The sequence below is a fragment of the Takifugu rubripes genome, chromosome 16, assembly GCF_901000725.2.
Source record: "Takifugu rubripes chromosome 16, fTakRub1.2, whole genome shotgun sequence".
In the NCBI taxonomy this organism is placed as follows: Eukaryota; Metazoa; Chordata; class Actinopteri; order Tetraodontiformes; family Tetraodontidae; genus Takifugu; species Takifugu rubripes.
This window is the reverse complement of record NC_042300.1, coordinates 3,995,593-4,014,414: the sequence shown is the minus strand read 5'-3', so window position 1 is coordinate 4,014,414 and position 18,822 is coordinate 3,995,593. Positions and strand designations below refer to the sequence as shown.

General features: G+C 46.3%; 1 protein-coding gene and 1 non-coding gene across 4 annotated transcripts; one reads left to right on the top strand and one right to left on the bottom strand.

The window, feature by feature from the left end:
- The first annotated feature begins 1,203 nt into the window (after positions 1 to 1,203).
- On the top strand, positions 1,204 to 18,435 carry vash2 (vasohibin 2). Of its 3 annotated transcripts, none has more exons than XM_003971496.3 (9): positions 1,204 to 1,408; positions 2,638 to 3,058; positions 6,983 to 7,071; positions 7,401 to 7,457; positions 7,610 to 7,684; positions 9,622 to 9,859; positions 9,925 to 10,068; positions 15,187 to 15,305; positions 16,705 to 18,435. In XM_003971496.3, the coding sequence occupies exons 2-9, from the start codon at positions 2,738 to 2,740 to the stop codon at positions 16,772 to 16,774; spliced, it is 1,113 nt and encodes a 370-aa protein (XP_003971545.1). In that variant the 5' UTR covers positions 1,204 to 1,408; positions 2,638 to 2,737; the 3' UTR covers positions 16,775 to 18,435. The 3 variants fall into 3 exon arrangements, with proteins under 3 accessions (XP_003971545.1, XP_011610180.1, XP_011610178.1); XM_011611878.2 differs by having other exon boundaries at positions 1,204 to 1,510; XM_011611876.2 differs by lacking the exon at positions 1,204 to 1,408 and adding an exon at positions 1,537 to 1,972.
- On the bottom strand, positions 8,454 to 8,526 carry trnat-ugu (transfer RNA threonine (anticodon UGU)). Its single transcript has one exon. It is a non-coding gene; the product is annotated as a tRNA-Thr (tRNA).
- Positions 18,436 to 18,822: the final 387 nt, after the last annotated feature.

Below are 18,822 nucleotides of genomic sequence, written 5' to 3'. Positions count from 1 at the left end.
TTTCAAATATGCAGACACTAAAATTGGGTGCTGCTCAAATTCATAGAGAACCTGTTAACTTGTCTCGGACTATGAGCAGGACAAACGTTTGAGATGGAGTTTTGTGACATTTGTTGCAAAACAACAAATGTCCTGTTTCGTCAGAAGAACAAAACCAAAGATTTCCAGTTTAAATCTATAATTTCTCTATAAATGCAGTCTAAAATTGCCTGTGGTACAAACGCTTGACTAAACAGTTGTCTCGACACTTTTTTTTTTGCTGTATAAACCGCTGTTGTCCAGAAGGGGGAGCTGTTAATTAACTTATTACACTAACGGATACATTATTATAAGGTCTACAAATGTTACATGATTGCGCAATAAGTGATTTTTATTTTATTTTAGTGTTCAAATATAAAGGTCAATAAACACCCTTAGCGTGTTTTTTATTTTTTTTAAACGTGCTGTTTTCTTCACTCGCAGCCTATTTTATTACCTCTGCCAAGGTTATGTGACCGCCTGCGGTTGTTCATTTCCGAGCAAAATAACTCAAAAAGTTTATGATTTAAATCAAATTTTCAGGAAATGTTGATAATTGGCCAAGGAAGAGATGATTAAATCTGGTGCTGTTTTGGATTCTGGATGGACGTTGACCTCTGATCTTCCAAAGGCCAAGATCAGAGACAAGGGGCTTTGATTGTAAAGCAACCTTCTATTTTCTGTAATCGTGTATTACTATTGTCAATATATATCCTATACTGCGTGTGTAAGTCACAATAGATGGGAAATGACGTTGCTTGTTTTTGTTGAACAATCTCCATTCCAGCAAGATAACAGGTCTCTCGAAGTGCTTTGATTCTCTCATCGGATTCTATAACTTACTGACTCAAACATCGTTTCTTTCACCGAGGCTCACCCTCGAATACAAGACGAGCAACACTGAGGCGGACAAACGCATTGAAGGTATTCAATTATCTGGAGATAACTTGTGGAATGAGCTGCTTGTTCTGAATGTAACCTTGTTCACGCAGCTGAAAATATGGAAAACTGGGGGGGGGGGGGCGAAACATCAACAGTTGAGATAAAGGCACAGAAATTCGATTAATTTCGCATGTCACTTGTTGACGCCTTCGTTTGTCAAAACCCACCAATCAGAGGTCGCGTTAGGGCCCAAGCGGCCTTTAAAGCCCGCCTCTCTTTGTTGGATCAGCCAATGGGAGACCGTCGAGGATCGGCGGCTCGCGGCCGTGCGCGGAGTGAGGGGATACAGAAGAACATCGGGGATTCAGTTAGGTTGGTTCCTCTGAGTGATTCCATCATGTGAGCGTTTTGGAGAAGCGCCTTATCACCATGAAGACGGATTTCACAGAGATGTAGCTGACACCGAAGAGCTGCGCGGAATGCTGATGGGAAAGAATGCGCAGAGGAGGTAATTTTCTCCTGCTGGGTGGTGGGAGGCAACAGTCCCCGCAGTATTGTGAGGCCGAGCGTGAGCTTGCGTTAGCCAGCTAGCGAACCAACGAGACTTCCGGTAAGTATTTTCAAAGTACAAAAACCGTAGTTTTCGAAATATCGTCTTTTCTGGCCTTACCAAAAAAAAAATTAAGCCATACTAATTAATGATTTGTATTCTTTTAAACATGCCGCTGTAATCTGGAACTTTTAGTGGGCGTACAAGGCGGTTTTTAAAGGCCATGCTTTTACTTCTAAGAGGTGTTTGAAACTCTTGTCACCTGCGGCCATTAAATCATGCTGCCTTGACAATCGAAGACTGTTGAAGTTCGAAAACCTCGACCCAAAACAAGACTTGACCGCCGAGCTGGACATGGACGCCTTGTTACCACTGGGACCCACCTCCATCCACCGGCACCGTGTCGATTCTAGCCTCGATCGGACCGTTGGTTCCGCCTGTTAACTCCAGCGGCTGCTCTTAAAACAATAACCGCAGCCAGACCTTCAAATTGGTGTGAACTTGGGCTCGATGTGCCAAGTGGTGAGAGAAATATCCATTTAATTAAGATTTCAATAAGCACTGTAAATGCTGCTCAAGTTCATTTTTTATCGTTTTTACATGAAGTAAAATTGGAGAAACGTGTTTTAGATACGCTTCTCCTTTCTCAGTTTTGTAGTAGTTGTATTAATATGTTGCTCTTCCGATTAGTTAATTCATTCTCTCTGTAATTTCTGATCTTATTTAAAGAAATTGTCCCGCTTAACCATTGGCCTCAAAGCACATCATCATTTTGAACAGGAAAACTATATAAAATTCTCAATGTTTCACCAAACCTCTGACCAAAATGATCTGGTATCCCAAAATAGAATATTTGATTTATTTCATATTTAAAAAAAATAAATCATATTTGTTCATTTGTTTCAGTGAAAAAGTGTTTATTTTCACCTCACATGTCCAGATCATTTTTTAAGACATTTACAGAAATGGACTCGATAGATTGGTGTTCCTGTTTGCATTTGTTGCCATGTTGTCAAGGCTTCAAACCATCCTAAAATAGGAAGCACAGTCATTACAGCTGCCTCTAGCCGTGTCCGCAGGCTTATACGATTCTGTCAGACAACAGTGCTGTTATTACTACTGATATAACTGCTGTTACTAATGGTAATAACAATAAATATCCTTGTTATTATTTCTGACCCTCGCAGGTTTTCCATTTGACATCAACATGTTCTGTCTGACAAACAACAAGAGCCTCTGAGGATCGGAGGAGGATTATCGTTCCAACATTTCCTCCTCCTGTAATCGATGACGGGACCGAACTCACCTGGTCGGGCCGGGACCTCCCCGGCCAAGCTGAGCCGGTACGGCCGCTCCAAGAGCACCAGTGCTCACTGTCTCCTGCGCTGCAGCACCCAGGAGGAGCTGTGTGCATCCGCCCCAAACAACGTGTCCAGGTCTCCCGGGGAGGACGAAGACAAGGACGGAGGGGTTCTGTTCTACGTCAACAGGGCCGGTTTCCCCATTGAGAGTGTGACCTGGGAGAGGATGTGGTCCCACGTGTCGGCCGTTCACCCCGAGGGCCAGGAGATGGTCGAAAGGATCCGGAACGCTACGTACCTTCCTAAGGTAGGTTGAGGAGGAGAAGCTGGAGGGTTTGAAGCTCTGCTGGGAGTAAAAACCACATATTATGTCTATTTGGCCTCTAGACTCATCTTCCTGTGGTAATGTTCAGCTAATCGTAATCGATAATGGCGGTCTGCCATGTGAGACATTTACGCCAATTTGGAAAATAAATTCAACAACTTCAACTTGCTTTGGATTTGGAGGCAAGCGAGTGGAATCACACGAGTGAATGTGAGTGGACGCAGAGCTCTCAGCGATGTTATTCGCTGTGGCACCTAGAGAGGCGCAGAGGTCTCTGCAGCGTTCGGCTGGAGCGAGTGCTGCAGCGTTGCAGCGGAGTGAGCTGGGATGGTGAGTGAGAGCCGCTCAGGTTTCATCCTGCAGGCTGCTGCAGTTTAGCTGCCGCCTTTCTGAGATGTTCCTGCCGCCAGACGTCTTTACTGAGATGAGAACACAGAACAGTTCTTTGTTCTGCGGCGCGATTGTGCTATCAACTGTCACTGATCTTAATCTGGTGATGAGGATATCTCAGGAATGCTGCGACTGTTGACACAGTTGCCTGCCCGGATAAAATGATTTAATTTGGGAGGTCAGAGGTCAAATTCACCGTGACCTGATTTGTGGAAGAATTTTGAGAAATTGTAATTTACTGTGTTGAATGCTATGTACATTCACCTGACCGTTACAGGTAAACTGTTCACTGCACACGCACGCGCGTTACCATGACAACAGTTGTGCTAAAATGGGGCGCCACACCTGTCAAGTAACATAAATTCTGCTTGAATTTGTCACAGTGCCCAAGACTGTCGCTCCTGAAACACACACACACACACACACACACTCAGGCACAACATCCTTTAATCTGTACGAAGGTTATGTAAGGACAATACATGAGCCTCAGCTAATAAATATCGACACTGTTTCTCCACCCTCTACTCTGTGCTATATTTTGTTTCTACGGCTCATTAAATGTTTTCTACAGTTTCACTTGAACTGTCTGTACCTTAATGTGATGACATCATTGTCACCAGACTCTGAAACTCAAAATTCTTCTCTCTATCAGGAGGAAACCCCCCAAATCAGCACTTAAATAGCAGCTCTGAGAGGGTCAGGTGACCTCCCAGTTAAACTCCCAATGTGGAACAAATGGCTCATTTGAGTCGTTCATCAGAAGTCAAATGATGAAGCATTTAATCTGTTACCAATCATTGGTCTCATTTTATTAACTCTCCCCTGATTGTAATCACCCTCTCCTCCCTTTTCAAACACACCTCTTTATTCTTTGGCCTGTATTTTCTAATATTTGACTCATCACCAGCGTGCATGAATGCTTCTGTGTGGACAATGGAATCCGGTTGTTGCATGTTTGCTAATTGCCCACATGGGCATTAGTGACCTGCTTGGCCCACAGTCCTGAAATCCTGTTGTGTTGTTCTGAACAGAAGCCTCACAGCGACGCACAAACTCGCGCAACAATGCACTCAAGCTGCATAACAACGTTAAGAGAGGGATTGTAAAGGGAACAGCCTCCCTTCATCGTGTCGTGTGTTTCACGGAGGGTTTCGTGTTTTGCTCATCATCGTGATCTCTGAAGACCGAAGGTGTCTGCTGGTTTATGTTGCATGATTGTCTTGTGTCTTTGCAACCTGAGTCATGTGTGAAAGCAGATGGTCGCCACAGTTACAGCTGCTGGTGGTGACCCAGCCAGGAACTGGTCAGTCATGTTTACCAGTGATAACTGAGAAGCATTTAACCATCTGGTACAGTTACATGTTATAGTCCTCATGGTTGTGTCTAAAATACAAAAATGCAGCATGCAGAAACTTGCAGGAGGGAGGGTGCGCATGTGCGTGCGTGTGCGTGCGCGTGCGTGCATGCGTGATGTGTGTCCTCATTTACAGAACTGGCACAGAGACCAAATCCCTCTAATACAATCTGGGTACTGGATAATCTCTAAAAACCAGCTGCACCTATTGACAATCTTTAACCAACCTTCTCTGGACTGTTTGAGTCTGTTTAACAGCCGAATTGAATCATTTTTCCACAAACATTTTTGAAATTTTTGCAGTTTAAAGAACCGTTTGTTCATCAGAGCCACACAAGCAGCTCAGTCATTTTAAATACTTCTTTGCCGACGGGGTTTCATTTTAGATGGAAGAAACCAACAAAGGCCTTTGTTTTATCAGTTTTTCCCGTCCCAGAGCAACAGTTGACGCCAGGCTCACCGATTTGTTGGATTCAGGAAACAAATTCTGGGGATTTTTGCAGGCCTGGTCAAGTTTTGATGCTGAGAATTACAATAATGTTAAAGATGGCCTGCGTTTGTTCTCCTTTTAAATCTTTATGGCGACCTGGCTTCATCATTTCAGTCTCATAAAAACATTATTCCCTAATTTCATTAAAGTGCACGTCAGCTTGTAACTAAATGTTTTATGACGCTATTGTGCAGAGTAGCTAAATGGACACTTCCTAACTGTGTTGCTGAATTTGAGATCATTCTTCTCTGACCGCCTCCTGCTTCCTTTTTCAGCTTCCTGTACAGTTCAGACTCAAAATCCAGGAAGGTTTAAGCCACTTTCTGAGGGGGGATGTTAGGAGTGGGAAGAGTCTGAAAGGAAAGGAGGATGAACAGACAACCAAAGAGGGGGAAGGAGAAATGAAATGGCCCTAGAGATGCTGTGACGAGGGGGTTTTTAATCACGAGTTCTGCACTTGTCTTTGTGTAATTACAGGGGGTGTTAGCGTGTAGCTGCATGTTAGTGTGTAGTTGCCTGTTGCTAGCATGTTTCTAACATACAGGCTGTCAGGTCTTAACAGCTGAACGCCGATAGTTAGCAGCTCAGTTAAGTTCTCACCACTGTTGCTCTGCTGGTTTTTGCATTCACTGATTTTTAACAGGTGTTTCATCATGAAAAGCAAAGTGTGTGCAGTGCCTTGCTCAAAGGCTGCATTAAAAATCCAGTTTTTTCCAACTAAAGCTCTGGATGTGATGTCAGCTGCAGGAACATGTTGAGGGAGGAGGGGATGAAAGCGAGGGATCACCAGTCATCTCACTTCCCCACCCAGCACAAAGCAGCTGTGTGTGTGTGTGTGTGTGTGTGTGTGTGTGTGTGTGTGTGTGTGTCTGTGAGGATTTCACTGCATGGATTTATGGCACCAGTAAAATCTGCTCATTACTGGCCTTAGCTGGCTGAGAGAGTTTTTTTAATGCTTGGATGTGTTGCGATGACTGGTAATCAGCTGTTACAGACAGGGGGCGACGGTCCAACTCTTTGCTCCTTAATGCGATGTGAAGGTTGACTGTATTAAATGACTATTAGCATCAGTAGCAACAGCTGTGAGAGTCGTAATATTGTCAGTCATCCCTGAACAGGAAGTGATGTTGTTGTCCTGTCCGGATCTCTCACTGATGGAGAGGAAAAAAGTTTATCTGAAATGAAGAATCTTTACTGTTCATCCTCATTGCTGCTCGCAGCCATGTTGCTAATCGCCAAGGGGATAGTGAGGACAGTTTTCTTCTGTAATCTCACAGTTAAACACAGCTCAGACTCTTCCCATCCTTGTTTTTCCCTTTGCTCATGTTATAAATTAACAAAAGTCAGGAAATTATGGGACTCCTGTAAAACTTCCTGCTACACACACACACACACACAGTGTGTCAGAGGAAGTGTGGGTTTGTGGTGACTCTGACTCACTTATCAGTGTTTCCTCTGGTGCCACTTCACCCCAACGCTTTGGGTTAGCCGCTGGTCTTTGTGGTGTGACAACATTTGTTTATCGTACGACTTCCTGTTGTTCCCCACTGTCAGACCGAACAAGTTTGCTGTCAGCCACGATGGTGAATCGTTAATAGACGTGCTTAATTATGGTTCCTGCCTGGTGGTTTACTGTCATTAATTTGTATCATTCTCTCCGCTGTTTCTGCAGCACCCTGTTCCCCAAACTCCGACCTTCAAGCCGTCCATGTCTGTCCCAGACTGTCTGGTGGCCGTCCAGAACTACATGAAGGCCCTGCAGTATCCTCTGTCACCTGGCAGCACAGGTTGCCATGGTGAAGTCGGTTTGAGGCTCATCATGTTTGGCATGTCTGCGCACATCAGTTTATCGGGACACTGAGTTGAGTTGATGGGCGAGTTGGACAGCCAACACTGAAAATGCTTGAGTGTTGTGGCAACTCTGATGACAAAAGTCCTCCTGTGTCCTCTTCCCTGAGACACGGACGTCAGCATTTGTTCATGACAACTTTACAACATCCGCAGCAGTGTCAGATAATTTGTCACGTGGAAAAAAAACCAGAACTGCTGCAGGAGAAAAGTGTCCTTGTTATCCTTAATGTGGCTGTCAGATACAACCATACTGGAACGCAGTTCTTTGAAATCAAGAAAAGTCGTCCTCTCTATGGGTAAGATAACCATCATCACAAACCCAGTTATTGAAAACATCTGAATTCTTTCACTAACAGTCAATTAAACCCACTTAATTCCCATTTTCCTTGACTAATAGTGAGTGAATTAACACTTTTATTCATCAGTATCTTCACTTCTCCTCTTTCAGATTAATGGAGACGGCAAGAGAGATGATCAGAGAGTCTCTGCCAATCAAATGTCTCGAAGCTGTCATCCTGGGGATGTATCCTACACACACACATGCGCGGGGTCATATTGTTTTGTGTATATAATCAAGAAGACATCTTGCTCTGATGCATTAATCCCCCACCATATCCAGCTCCACCCTTCCCTTCGAAAGGAACCTTGTTGCCTGGCAACAAACCCTCTTTAAAGTTTAACCCCCTGACTCCACACAATCATCACAATACCATCTTTTCCTCTGGTTTGTCGCCACAGAACTGTGATTAAACACAGACCAGGCGTCACTTTTACACAACCGTGATGACACCTGGCTGCTGCCGCGGCTCACTGGTGACACTTACAAAACGATGGGAAAATGTGTCTGAGAAACAATTAGTTGTCAGTTTGGCCTAAACAAAATCCCAAAAATGGAGATGGGGCTAACCTCTTTATTGCACCTCGCCACTAGGGGGCGACCGAGATTTTTCGTTGAGCTGGAAATTGTTAACCAAACTGTGTTTATGTGATTTGATTTTGACTTCTGCTCACCCTCTAAAATCTAAGGTTGGCCACCATCCAGTTCAGGCTGGATTTTCTTCTGGAGGGTAGCTGACATTGACGGAAAATGAAACCGACTTTAGCCTGCAGATGAAAGCGGGAGGGAAACAGAAACAGCTTGCCAGACAAATGACACGACTGAAAGGGAGGGACGGACGTGTGGGCTGGAGGGAGGTTTCACCTGACCTTTAAATAACCTCAGTCTTCATGTTGGCGTTAGTGGTGTCATCTTTCACCAGTTGCTGCGGCTGTCCACAAGAAAAGATACTGGTAGGCCCCAGCGAGAATTGAACTCGCGACCCCTGGTTTACAAGACCAGTGCTCTAACCACTGAGCTATGAGGCCTCACCTGGTAGAACAGGTGGACAGCCTCATCTTAAGGAAGGACACTCCCAATGTGCTGCACATACCTGCTGAGCAGGTCAGTGATGTCAGAGTTCAGGAAGTGTGAAGCACAAATATTTAAGTATCTGCAGACTTTTACAGTTCAAGACCTGTATTATTTGTGTTACTATGGCAATAAACATTGTTGCTGCGGGCTACAACACACAGAAATCAGCAGACAGTAACACAACACAGGTGTCACTCAGGTGTGTGAGCTCCCGATGGAGCAGTTTCTATCATCACAAACCAACAAACATCATCGGCCATAAAAAGCTCTGCAGACGGACACTTCCTGTTTATGCACACAGACTTGTTTAGGAGGAGGGTCGGCTGACCTCGGGTCAGAGAGGAAGAGTCCTTGAGCAGCAGCTGAGCTGCATAAATTAGCAGAAAGATGTGAGAGAGAACAGAGAAACCTCTGCTAGTGGCTCTTCCTAAATATTTACTGATATTTACACAGTAGTGAGTCTCCTGAAGGACCTGTGGCCACTCAGAACAGATGGTGGACTCTTGGATCCTCCCCAGACCCACTACAGTTGGATCTCTAAACAGCGTGAGGTCTGACTCACTACTGATCACGTGCTTTTCCTTCTGATCATCACACCTATTTCATTTCCTGTAACGTAACAGGAAATGAGGTTCAGGTTTGGTGTTGACTGTTGGACATCGACAAGACAGTAACACAGCTTTGTCTTTAACACGCCTCCCCAGTGTGTTGGCAAAAGAGTGAACAGGCATCAGACTGTCGGTAAACCGCTAGAAATGGGCGGAGTCAGGCAGCACAGACCTTGCGGCGCATTCAGCCAGACTGGATCTACTGTCACATGACTGTCAACAGGTTCAGCTGGGCAGGGGAAACAAATCCAGCATCTGGCTGTGTAGTGTTGGTAACAGCAGCCCATGGGGTTGTATTTGATGGCAGATTGTTGAAGGTGCTGCTGCAGAGGCACCATTTCCCCTCAGGTGACCCCTGCTGCTAATCTGGCTTTGAGCTCTGCTCTGATCTCTGATGCTGCGTCGTCGTAGACCACATCCTTCCTTAGCTACGTCCACCAGCTACCTGACCAACAGGCTGACGTCTCTCGAGCGCTTCCCCATCAGCTTTAAGACCCAATTTTCTGGCCACTGCTTCCACCACATCGTGCTGGGCGTCTACTGCAACGGCCGCTATGGTTCGCTGGGGATGAGCCGCCGTCAGGACCTCATGGACAAACCGCTGACCCACCGCACGCTGGGGGAGCTGGTGTCCGAGTTTGAGAGCTCCTACAAGAGATACCAGCACACTCTGAAAAAGGTAGGATTGTGAAGGAGGAGGGTGGGCACATGTTCACAGCCAGTATTAACCTCCATTCCTCCCAGGTGAAGATCGGCCTGTACGTGCCTCACGATCCCCACATCATCCAACCAATCGAGTGGAAAAATTTGGTGCTAAATGCTGCCCAAGTTGGAGCTGTGGAGATGAGGAAGGAGCTGGAGAAACACGGCCGGGACATGAGGAAGAAGGTGAGTCGAGGAGTGAGAACATGCTCGGATGTTAGCGCAGAGCAGGACATCTCCTGGACTGATGCCCGGACGGCCAGACACCACCTTTTAAAAACGCTGACACGTCAGCCTGATAAAACCCAAACGTGCACAAACTTTAAACAAGCATGTCAGCAGTTGTGTTTTATCTGAGCGGCCTCACATCTCAGAACAAGTCCAGAACCAGCTGAGCACCTGGTTCCACACTTTCCCTTCTGGTGCTGGGACTGGTGCTCTGTTGCTGGAGCTTGTTTAGACATGTTAGTTATCATTTTATTACAAAAACTATTTGAATCATAAGTCATTTGAATTTACGAGAGCAGAAATGTGTGTGTGTGTGTGTGTGCGTGTGTGTGTGTGTGTGTATGTGTGTGTCTCTTGGACAGTAGGATGATATATGAATCACAGCATGTCAGCAGGAGATGTAGGTCAGGGAGTTTGCAGCTGTCACACATTAGCACATGAACGCACACAAACACACACTCACTCTTTAACAAACATTCACTCAGACCACAGCTTAAACAGTGTGTGGTTTGAGTGTGTGTGTGTGTGTGTGTGTGTGTGTGTGTGTGTGTGTGTGTGTGTGTGTGTGTGTGTGTGTGTGTGTGTGTGTAGGGGGGTATTGAGGTCATTTCTGTGTTCTGTTGTCAACCTTCAAAGTTACCAAACTGCAGGAATGAGATCGAAAATTTCACGGATTGAAAAAAGCATTGAGGTCTTTATTCTTTAAGGCTGTAGGGCATGTGAAGAAGGAACCTCCCCAACACACACACACACACACACACACACACACACACACACACACACACACACACAGTATCTATTAAAACCACATGACGAACAGGAACAGCTGTTCAGAGGATCTTCCTAGGTTTTGTTTTATCCAGGAAATCTCAAAATCTGTATTTATCCAGCAGTTTTCTTTATCACACACACTTGCTCATAACCTCGTCAATTCTCTGCTTATTTTACCACCTTCAACTGGTTTAAAACCATCATCACTGGAATCTTTCACCCATCACACTTCTGATTGTACCTGTCTGCCCTCCTGACCCCTCCTGACCCCAGAACATCCAGTCTGTACTCATCGTTTTAGGTTCCCTTTGAGTCTCTGCTCTTTTCAGTATGTAGTTCAGCCGTCCTTGGGCCGTTGAAAGGTGCCTAGAATTAAAATAAACTCAATCAATATCACGCAGGAGGGTTTTAACAGTAGAACCTGTCACACGCTGGTGATATTACACTTTCACTTTCTGCCCTGCAGCGTGTAATTACCACCCTGCCTGCTATTAATGCCCTGCCTACTATCACCACCTGGCCTGCTATTAATGCCCTGCCTACTATTACCACCTGGCCTGCTATTAATGCCCTGCCTACTATTACCACCCTGCCTGCTATTAATGCCCTGCCTACTATTACCACCTGGCCTGCTATTAATGCCCTGCCTACTATTACCACCCTGCCTGCTATTAATGCCCTGCCTACTATTACCACCCTGCCTGCTATTAATGCCCTGCCTACTATTACCACCCGGCCTGCTATTAATGCCCTGCCTACTATTACCACCCTGCCTGCTATTAATGCCCTGCCTACTATTACCACCCGGCCTGCTATTAATGCCCTGCCTACTATTACCACCCTGCCTGCTATTAATGCCCTGCCTACTATTACCACCCGGCCTGCTATTAATGCCCTGCCTACTATTACCACCCGGCCTGCTATTAATGCCCTGCCTACTATTACCACCCTGCCTGTTATTAATGCCCTGCCTACTATTACCACCCGGCCTGCTATTAATGCCCTGCCTACTATTACCACCCGGCCTGCTATTAATGCCCTGCCTACTATTACCACCTGGCCTGCTATTAATGCCCTGCCTACTATTACCACCCGGCCTGCTATTAATGCCCTGCCTACTATTACCACCCTGCCTGCTATTAATGCCCTGCCTACTATTACCACCCTGCCTGTTATTAATGCCCTGCCTACTATTACCACCCGGCCTGCTATTAATGCCCTGCCTACTATTACCACCCGGCCTGCTATTAATGCCCTGCCTACTATTACCACCCTGCCTGTTATTAATGCCCTGCCTACTATTACCACCCTGCCTGTTATTAATGCCCTGCCTACTATTACCACCCGGCCTGCTATTAATGCCCTGCCTACTATTACCACCCTGCCTGTTATTAATGCCCTGCCTACTATTACCACCCGGCCTGCTATTAATGCCCTGCCTACTATTACCACCCTGCCTGTTATTAATGCCCTGCCTACTATTACCACCCTGCCTGCTATTAATGCCCTGCCTACTATTACCACCCTGCCTGCTATTAATGCCCTGCCTACTATTACCACCCTGCCTGTTATTAATGCCCTGCCTACTATTACCACCCTGCCTACTATTACCATCCTGCCTGTTATTAATGCCCTGCCTACTATTACCACCCTGCCTGTTATTAATGCCCTGCCTACTATTACCACCCTGCCTGCTATTAATGCCCTGCCTACTATTACCACCCTGCCTGTTATTAATGCCCTGCCTACTATTACCACCCGGCCTGCTATTAATGCCCTGCCTACTATTACCACCCTGCCTGTTATTAATGCCCTGCCTACTATTACCACCCGGCCTGCTATTAATGCCCTGCCTACTATTACCACCCTGCCTGTTATTAATGCCCTGCCTACTATTACCACCCTGCCTGTTATTAATGCCCTGCCTACTATTACCACCCTGCCTGCTATTAATGCCCTGCCTACTATTACCACCCTGCCTGCTATTAATGCCCTGCCTACTATTACCACCCTGCCTGTTATTAATGCCCTGCCTACTATTACCACCCTGCCTACTATTACCACCCTGCCTGTTATTAATGCCCTGCCTACTATTACCACCCTGCCTGTTATTAATGCCCTGCCTACTATTACCACCCTGCCTGCTATTAATGCCCTGCCTACTATTACCACCCTGCCTGTTATTAATGCCCTGCCTACTATTACCACCCTGCCTACTATTACCATCCTGCCTGTTATTAATGCCCTGCCTACTATTACCATCCTGCCTGTTATTAATGCCCTGCCTACTATTACCACCCTGCCTGTTATTAATGCCCTGCCTACTATTACCACCCGGCCTGCTATTAATGCCCTGCCTACTATTACCACCCTGCCTGTTATTAATGCCCTGCCTACTATTACCACCCGGCCTGCTATTAATGCCCTGCCTACTATTACCACCCTGCCTGTTATTAATGCCCTGCCTTACTATACCACCCTGCCTGCTATTAATGCCCTGCCTACTATTACCACCCTGCCTGCTATTAATGCCCTGCCTACTATTACCACCCTGGCCTGTTATTAATGCCCTGCCTACTATTACCACCCTGCCTACTATTACCATCCTGCCTGTTATTAATGCCCTGCCTACTATTACCACCCTGCCTGTTATTAATGCCCTGCCTACTATTACCACCCTGCCTGCTATTAATGCCCTGCCTACTATTACCACCCTGCCTGTTATTAATGCCCTGCCTACTATTACCACCCTGCCTACTATTACCATCCTGCCTGTTATTAATGCCCTGCCTACTATTACCACCCTGCCTGTTATTAATGCCCTGCCTACTATTACCACCCTGCCTGTTATTAATGCCCTGCCTACTATTACCACCCTGCCTGTTATTAATGCCCTGCCTACTATTACCACCCTGCCTACTATTACCACCCTGCCTGTTATTAATGCCCTGCCTACTATTACCACCCTGCCTATTATTACCACCCTGCCTGTTATTAATGCCCTGCCTACTATTACCACCCTGCCTACTATTACCACCCTGCCTGTTATTAATGCCCTGCCTACTATTACCACCCTGCCTACTATTACCACCCTGCCTGTTATTAATGCCCTGCCTACTATTACCACCCTGCCTGCTATTAATGCCCTGCCTACTATTACCACCCTGCCTACTATTACCACCCTGCCTGTTATTAATGCCCTGCCTACTATTACCACCCTGCCTACTATTACCACCCTGCCTGTTATTAATGCCCTGCCTACTATTACCACCCTGCCTACTATTACCACCCTGCCTGTTATTAATGCCCTGCCTACTATTACCACCCTGCCTACTATTACCACCCTGCCTGTTATTAATGCCCTGCCTACTATTACCACCCTGCCTGCTATTAATGCCCTGCCTACTATTACCACCCTGCCTACTATTACCACCCTGCCTGTTATTAATGCCCTGCCTACTATTACCACCCTGCCTACTATTACCACCCTGCCTGTTATTAATGCCCTGCCTACTATTACCACCCTGCCTGCTATTAATGCCCTGCCTACTATTACCACCCTGCCTACTATTACCACCCTGCCTGTTATTAATGCCCTGCCTACTATTACCACCCTGCCTACTATTACCATCCTGCCTGTTATTAATGCCCTGCCTACTATTACCACCCTGCCTGTTATTAATGCCCTGCCTACTATTACCACCCTGCCTGTTATTAATGCCCTGCCTACTATTACCACCCTGCCTACTATTACCACCCTGCCTGTTATTAATGCCCTGCCTACTATTACCACCCTGCCTGTTATTAATGCCCTGCCTACTATTACCACCCTGCCTGCTATTAATGCCCTGCCTACTATTACCATCCTGCCTGCTATTAATGCCCTGCCTACTATTACCACCCTGCCTACTATTACCACCCTGCCTGTTATTAATGCCCTGCCTACTATTACCACCCGGCCTGCTATTATCGCCCCACCTGTTATTACCACCCTGCCTGTCAGGCTGTGACCTTCTTTACTCTATGATCCGACCACTTCCAGGGGAAAATGCTGCTTAAATGAAGACACGGCGCCAGAAGGGCGGCTGGTTCAGGGCGGCTGGTTCAGGGCGGCTGGTTCAGGGCGGCTGGTTCAGGGCGGCTGGTTCAGGACGGCTGGTTCAGGACGGCTGGTTCAGGGCGGCTGGTTCAGGGCGGCTGGTTCAGGACGGCTGGTTCAGGGCAGCGAGGAGCGTTTGTGGACGTGTTTGTGCTGACGAGGGCGTCACTGACAGTGATGCTGACTGATTTTCATCCTCCTCTCAGATCCTCAAATCCTCCAGTCTTCAGTCACCAATCAAAGAGCGGAGGAGGGGGAAGTCCTTATCACCACGGCGACAGCGCAGCAGTTCGCAGCAGCACTGTGCACATCGCAGAGACAAATCGTGAGTGTTTGTAGTTTCATTTCCATTCTTTCAGCTTAGGTCAGTCTGAGTTTGACGTCAATTCGCCTGTTTGTTTCCTCTGACGCGTCTTCACTGTTCTCAGCTGCCACCGAGTGTTAAGCTCAGCGTGTGTGTGTGTGCGTGTGCGTGTGTGTGTGTGAGCTGCTGATGCTGTGAGAATCACGAGTTGGCGTATCCAGTTTAAGACGATGGTAACCAAAGAACTCCGAGCTGCCTTGCTCAAAGGCCGCACATGTGGATGCCCCTTCAGTTCTAATGTAATTCATATGGAGGCCACCAGAGTTCAGCCCGACTCATCCTGATCAAAGTTGGTCCAGGTGTTGTTCGCTGGTGAGCGCCACCCTAAGGTGCTGTTTGTCACCGACAGTCTTAAACTAGAACTTTGAGATTTGACTCCAGTGAACCAGTTGATTCTGCTTAAAGCCTCAAACCTCCAGCTCAGCGGCACAAACCAGCGCCTGGGCGGCAGCAGACCTGACGCACACGTGCAGAATTCCCCGCATGTTTGCAGGTGGTGACAGCTGGACGATGCAACACGAACCGCCACCGGCAGCAGCTGCGACCCGGCTGAACTGCGGCGTCACCAAACACACGCTGATCCAGAGTCAGCGGCGCCCCCCGATGACGATAGTAAAGCCCCGTTAAATCCAGAATTATCGGAGGAGCGTCGCCTCCCAACAACGTGAACGTTAAATGTTTCACTGGAAGTTTTCACGCGCGTCTGCTGGTAAAACTCTGCTGACGGTGTATCAGCAGCCCTCATGTGATTCTGGCTTCCAGCTCTCTGCAGCCGTTGCTCTCAGTTTGAGCCTCCCAGAACGCAGCAGGAACAGCACGCTCTTGAACGAGCCACTTGGAGAAATTTCAGTTGACTTTGAGGACATTTTAAGTCTAATTTAATGCAAATGATTTAATTTCACATCACCAGCTGATGCCGAAATACTGATAGAAACTGCTAATGCAACCAGGAACTGCGGGAAAAGCACATCAGGCCAAATAACTCCTGAAAGGGTAAAAACAGAAGGCGGCACTTAAAGAGCAATCAGTGTTTTCAGCCCGTGGACGCCCCGCTGCCACCCGCCCTCCCACAGAGACCCGTTAATGATCTGCAGCTGAAGACGGCAGAAAAGCAGCAGTGAAACAGAAAAAAGACATTAATGACACTTAAATAGGGAAACTGAGATGCAAGAGGAGAACAGAAACCGTCACCGTCTTTTCCTATGTTCTTTGCTGTTGTGGCAGCTGTTTATTCAGGTGTAAGTTATTTTTTTTTAGGATTTTACTTTTGAGTGTGTCAGTCTTGAATGAATCGGCATGAACGAGAACCTGTCACCTGGTTTGTGGGTCTCGTGTTTGATGCGTCTCCCCTGTGTCTCAGACCGGCCGCGGTGGACAGGAAGCCTCCAGAACTCACCACGCTCACTGATGGTTACCAGATCCGCATCTGAGCCCAGCGCCGCCTCCGTCCGGCCGCCCTTCACACGAGGGGACAAACGTTACTGGAGCTCGACTGAACCTGGAGAAACGGTTCAAAAAACCTACATGTTGGACGCCAGAGCTGACAGGAAGTGGAAAAATCAGGATCAGCAGTTTCATCCGCCACTGTTGACCTTCAAAATGTGCAGATTTTGAAACCAGACGTTCTCTTATATTTATAAATGTAATTTAAGGTGGGTGAGGTAATTTAATCGGTTATGAGTAAATTTCCAATTGAAGAGTTGAGTCTTAATCTCTTGAAGCCATTTTAAACTGTTCAGACTGCTCCAACATTTAAAACCAGTCATTCGGGGGCTCGCCCCTAATCAAGCACTGGTTCTGCCGTGCCGGTCCAAAGAGGTTTAGTTCTGATGCTTCATCCCAGTTATGAAAAAGCCTTCTGTTCTGAAGTGGCCTGTGAGAGTCCAGTACTGTATTCAGTTTGATAGGTGTTAGCTTGAACTTTTTGCAGGATTTTCCAAAATCGGCCTGGATTTTCCTGTCAAGGCCTTGAAGACTCACAGCTGAGAATCTTGAACATGCGTGTAATCACCCGTTCCTGCTCCGTCACCTGCTCCAAACCATCAAACATCACAGTTTTCAACCCGTCATCTTTAAACGCAACCAGAAAAGGAAGCAAACAACCGCCTGTCCACTAGGGGCGCCATGGAGCAGGTCAACGTGAACGCGTGTGTATTTTTATAATCTCACCTGATGCAATTTTCTACCCACGAGTTTAGCCAACATCGCTGACCAGCAGGATGTTTGAAGATTGTTTACGTTCATGATTGTTTTTGACGTTCATTTGAATGTTTCGTGCGTGGCCATTTTGTTCTAAAAACAAGCTATGCACGCGCTTGAGTTCATATCAGTCTTCCAGAGTTTGCAAAACGGATTTCTGCTCCCACCAGAATCTGCTGGTTCTGCGTGGTTTTACATATTTCTGTTGTTTGTAGCACATCCGGGAGAAGACGCGCTCACATCTGCTCGAAGGTTTTAGTGTCGATCCTTTTCTGTCAAACGTTTGTTAGCAGAGAGACAAAGCACAACGCTGCTTTTTTATGAGTATTATTCAAACATCACATTGTGGTTTTGGGTGGACAAATGGACATTTTAACACTGAGGAGGGAGCATCTGTGGGCAAGTCAAGTTTCCGTCTGAGATATTGTGCATTTTTCATAAAACGGCAACAAAAATTTGTAATCAATCCCAAACAACCCGACACCGATTATAAATGTAGCAGATAAAATGTTTGTGGGAACATTTTTTCTTATGTTTAACTCTGCAAATCGGACTGACATCGTTTTGTGAAAGAAATTGGTCAAAAGTGGCCTCATAAAGATGGTTATCATCTTGGGTTTGTTTTTCACCTTTGTCTTGTCTGAATCTGAGAACTTTTTCTGATATTGTTATTTTATTCTCCTGTTCTGAACGTTGCTGCAGGTCTAAAAGGAACAAAAAAAATGTCAATCAGACGCTCATTTAATTTGAAAGTGTGCTGTTGTGAGGACGTGCTGTGGTTTATATCAGTCTGAAGTTGATAGAATTGTCACGTTTATCAGAAATGTTGCAGCATTTTTACCAACAACTGTAGCAGCATGTGTTCTTTTAATAAATGATCTATGTTTCTAAACGTGGCCTTTAACCTTTCTGCTCATTGGCTTTGCTGCCACCTTGCGGCGAATTTCTCTATCTTTCAGGAGATAAATTCAGGATCTCCGTATTTAGATTTTCAGGTGACTTTCCCCCCAAATTTTTCCTTTTAAAAACAATAAATTTGAAGATCGTTCTATATGGATCTGATGAAACCTCTGAGAACGACCGATGGTGACTGAAAATGGAAAAAAAGCTCTTTTGTAAACCAGAGAAGCAGAAGCGAGACTCTTCAGCGCTGCACCGACATCAGAATAATCTGCTTATGTTCCTCCTTTGCAGAAAGATGTGCGCAGGGTTCAAACAAGCCAGCGGAGGCTGCAGATTTATGAAAAATAATCCCTCCTCTCGCATTTATTCAGCAGTT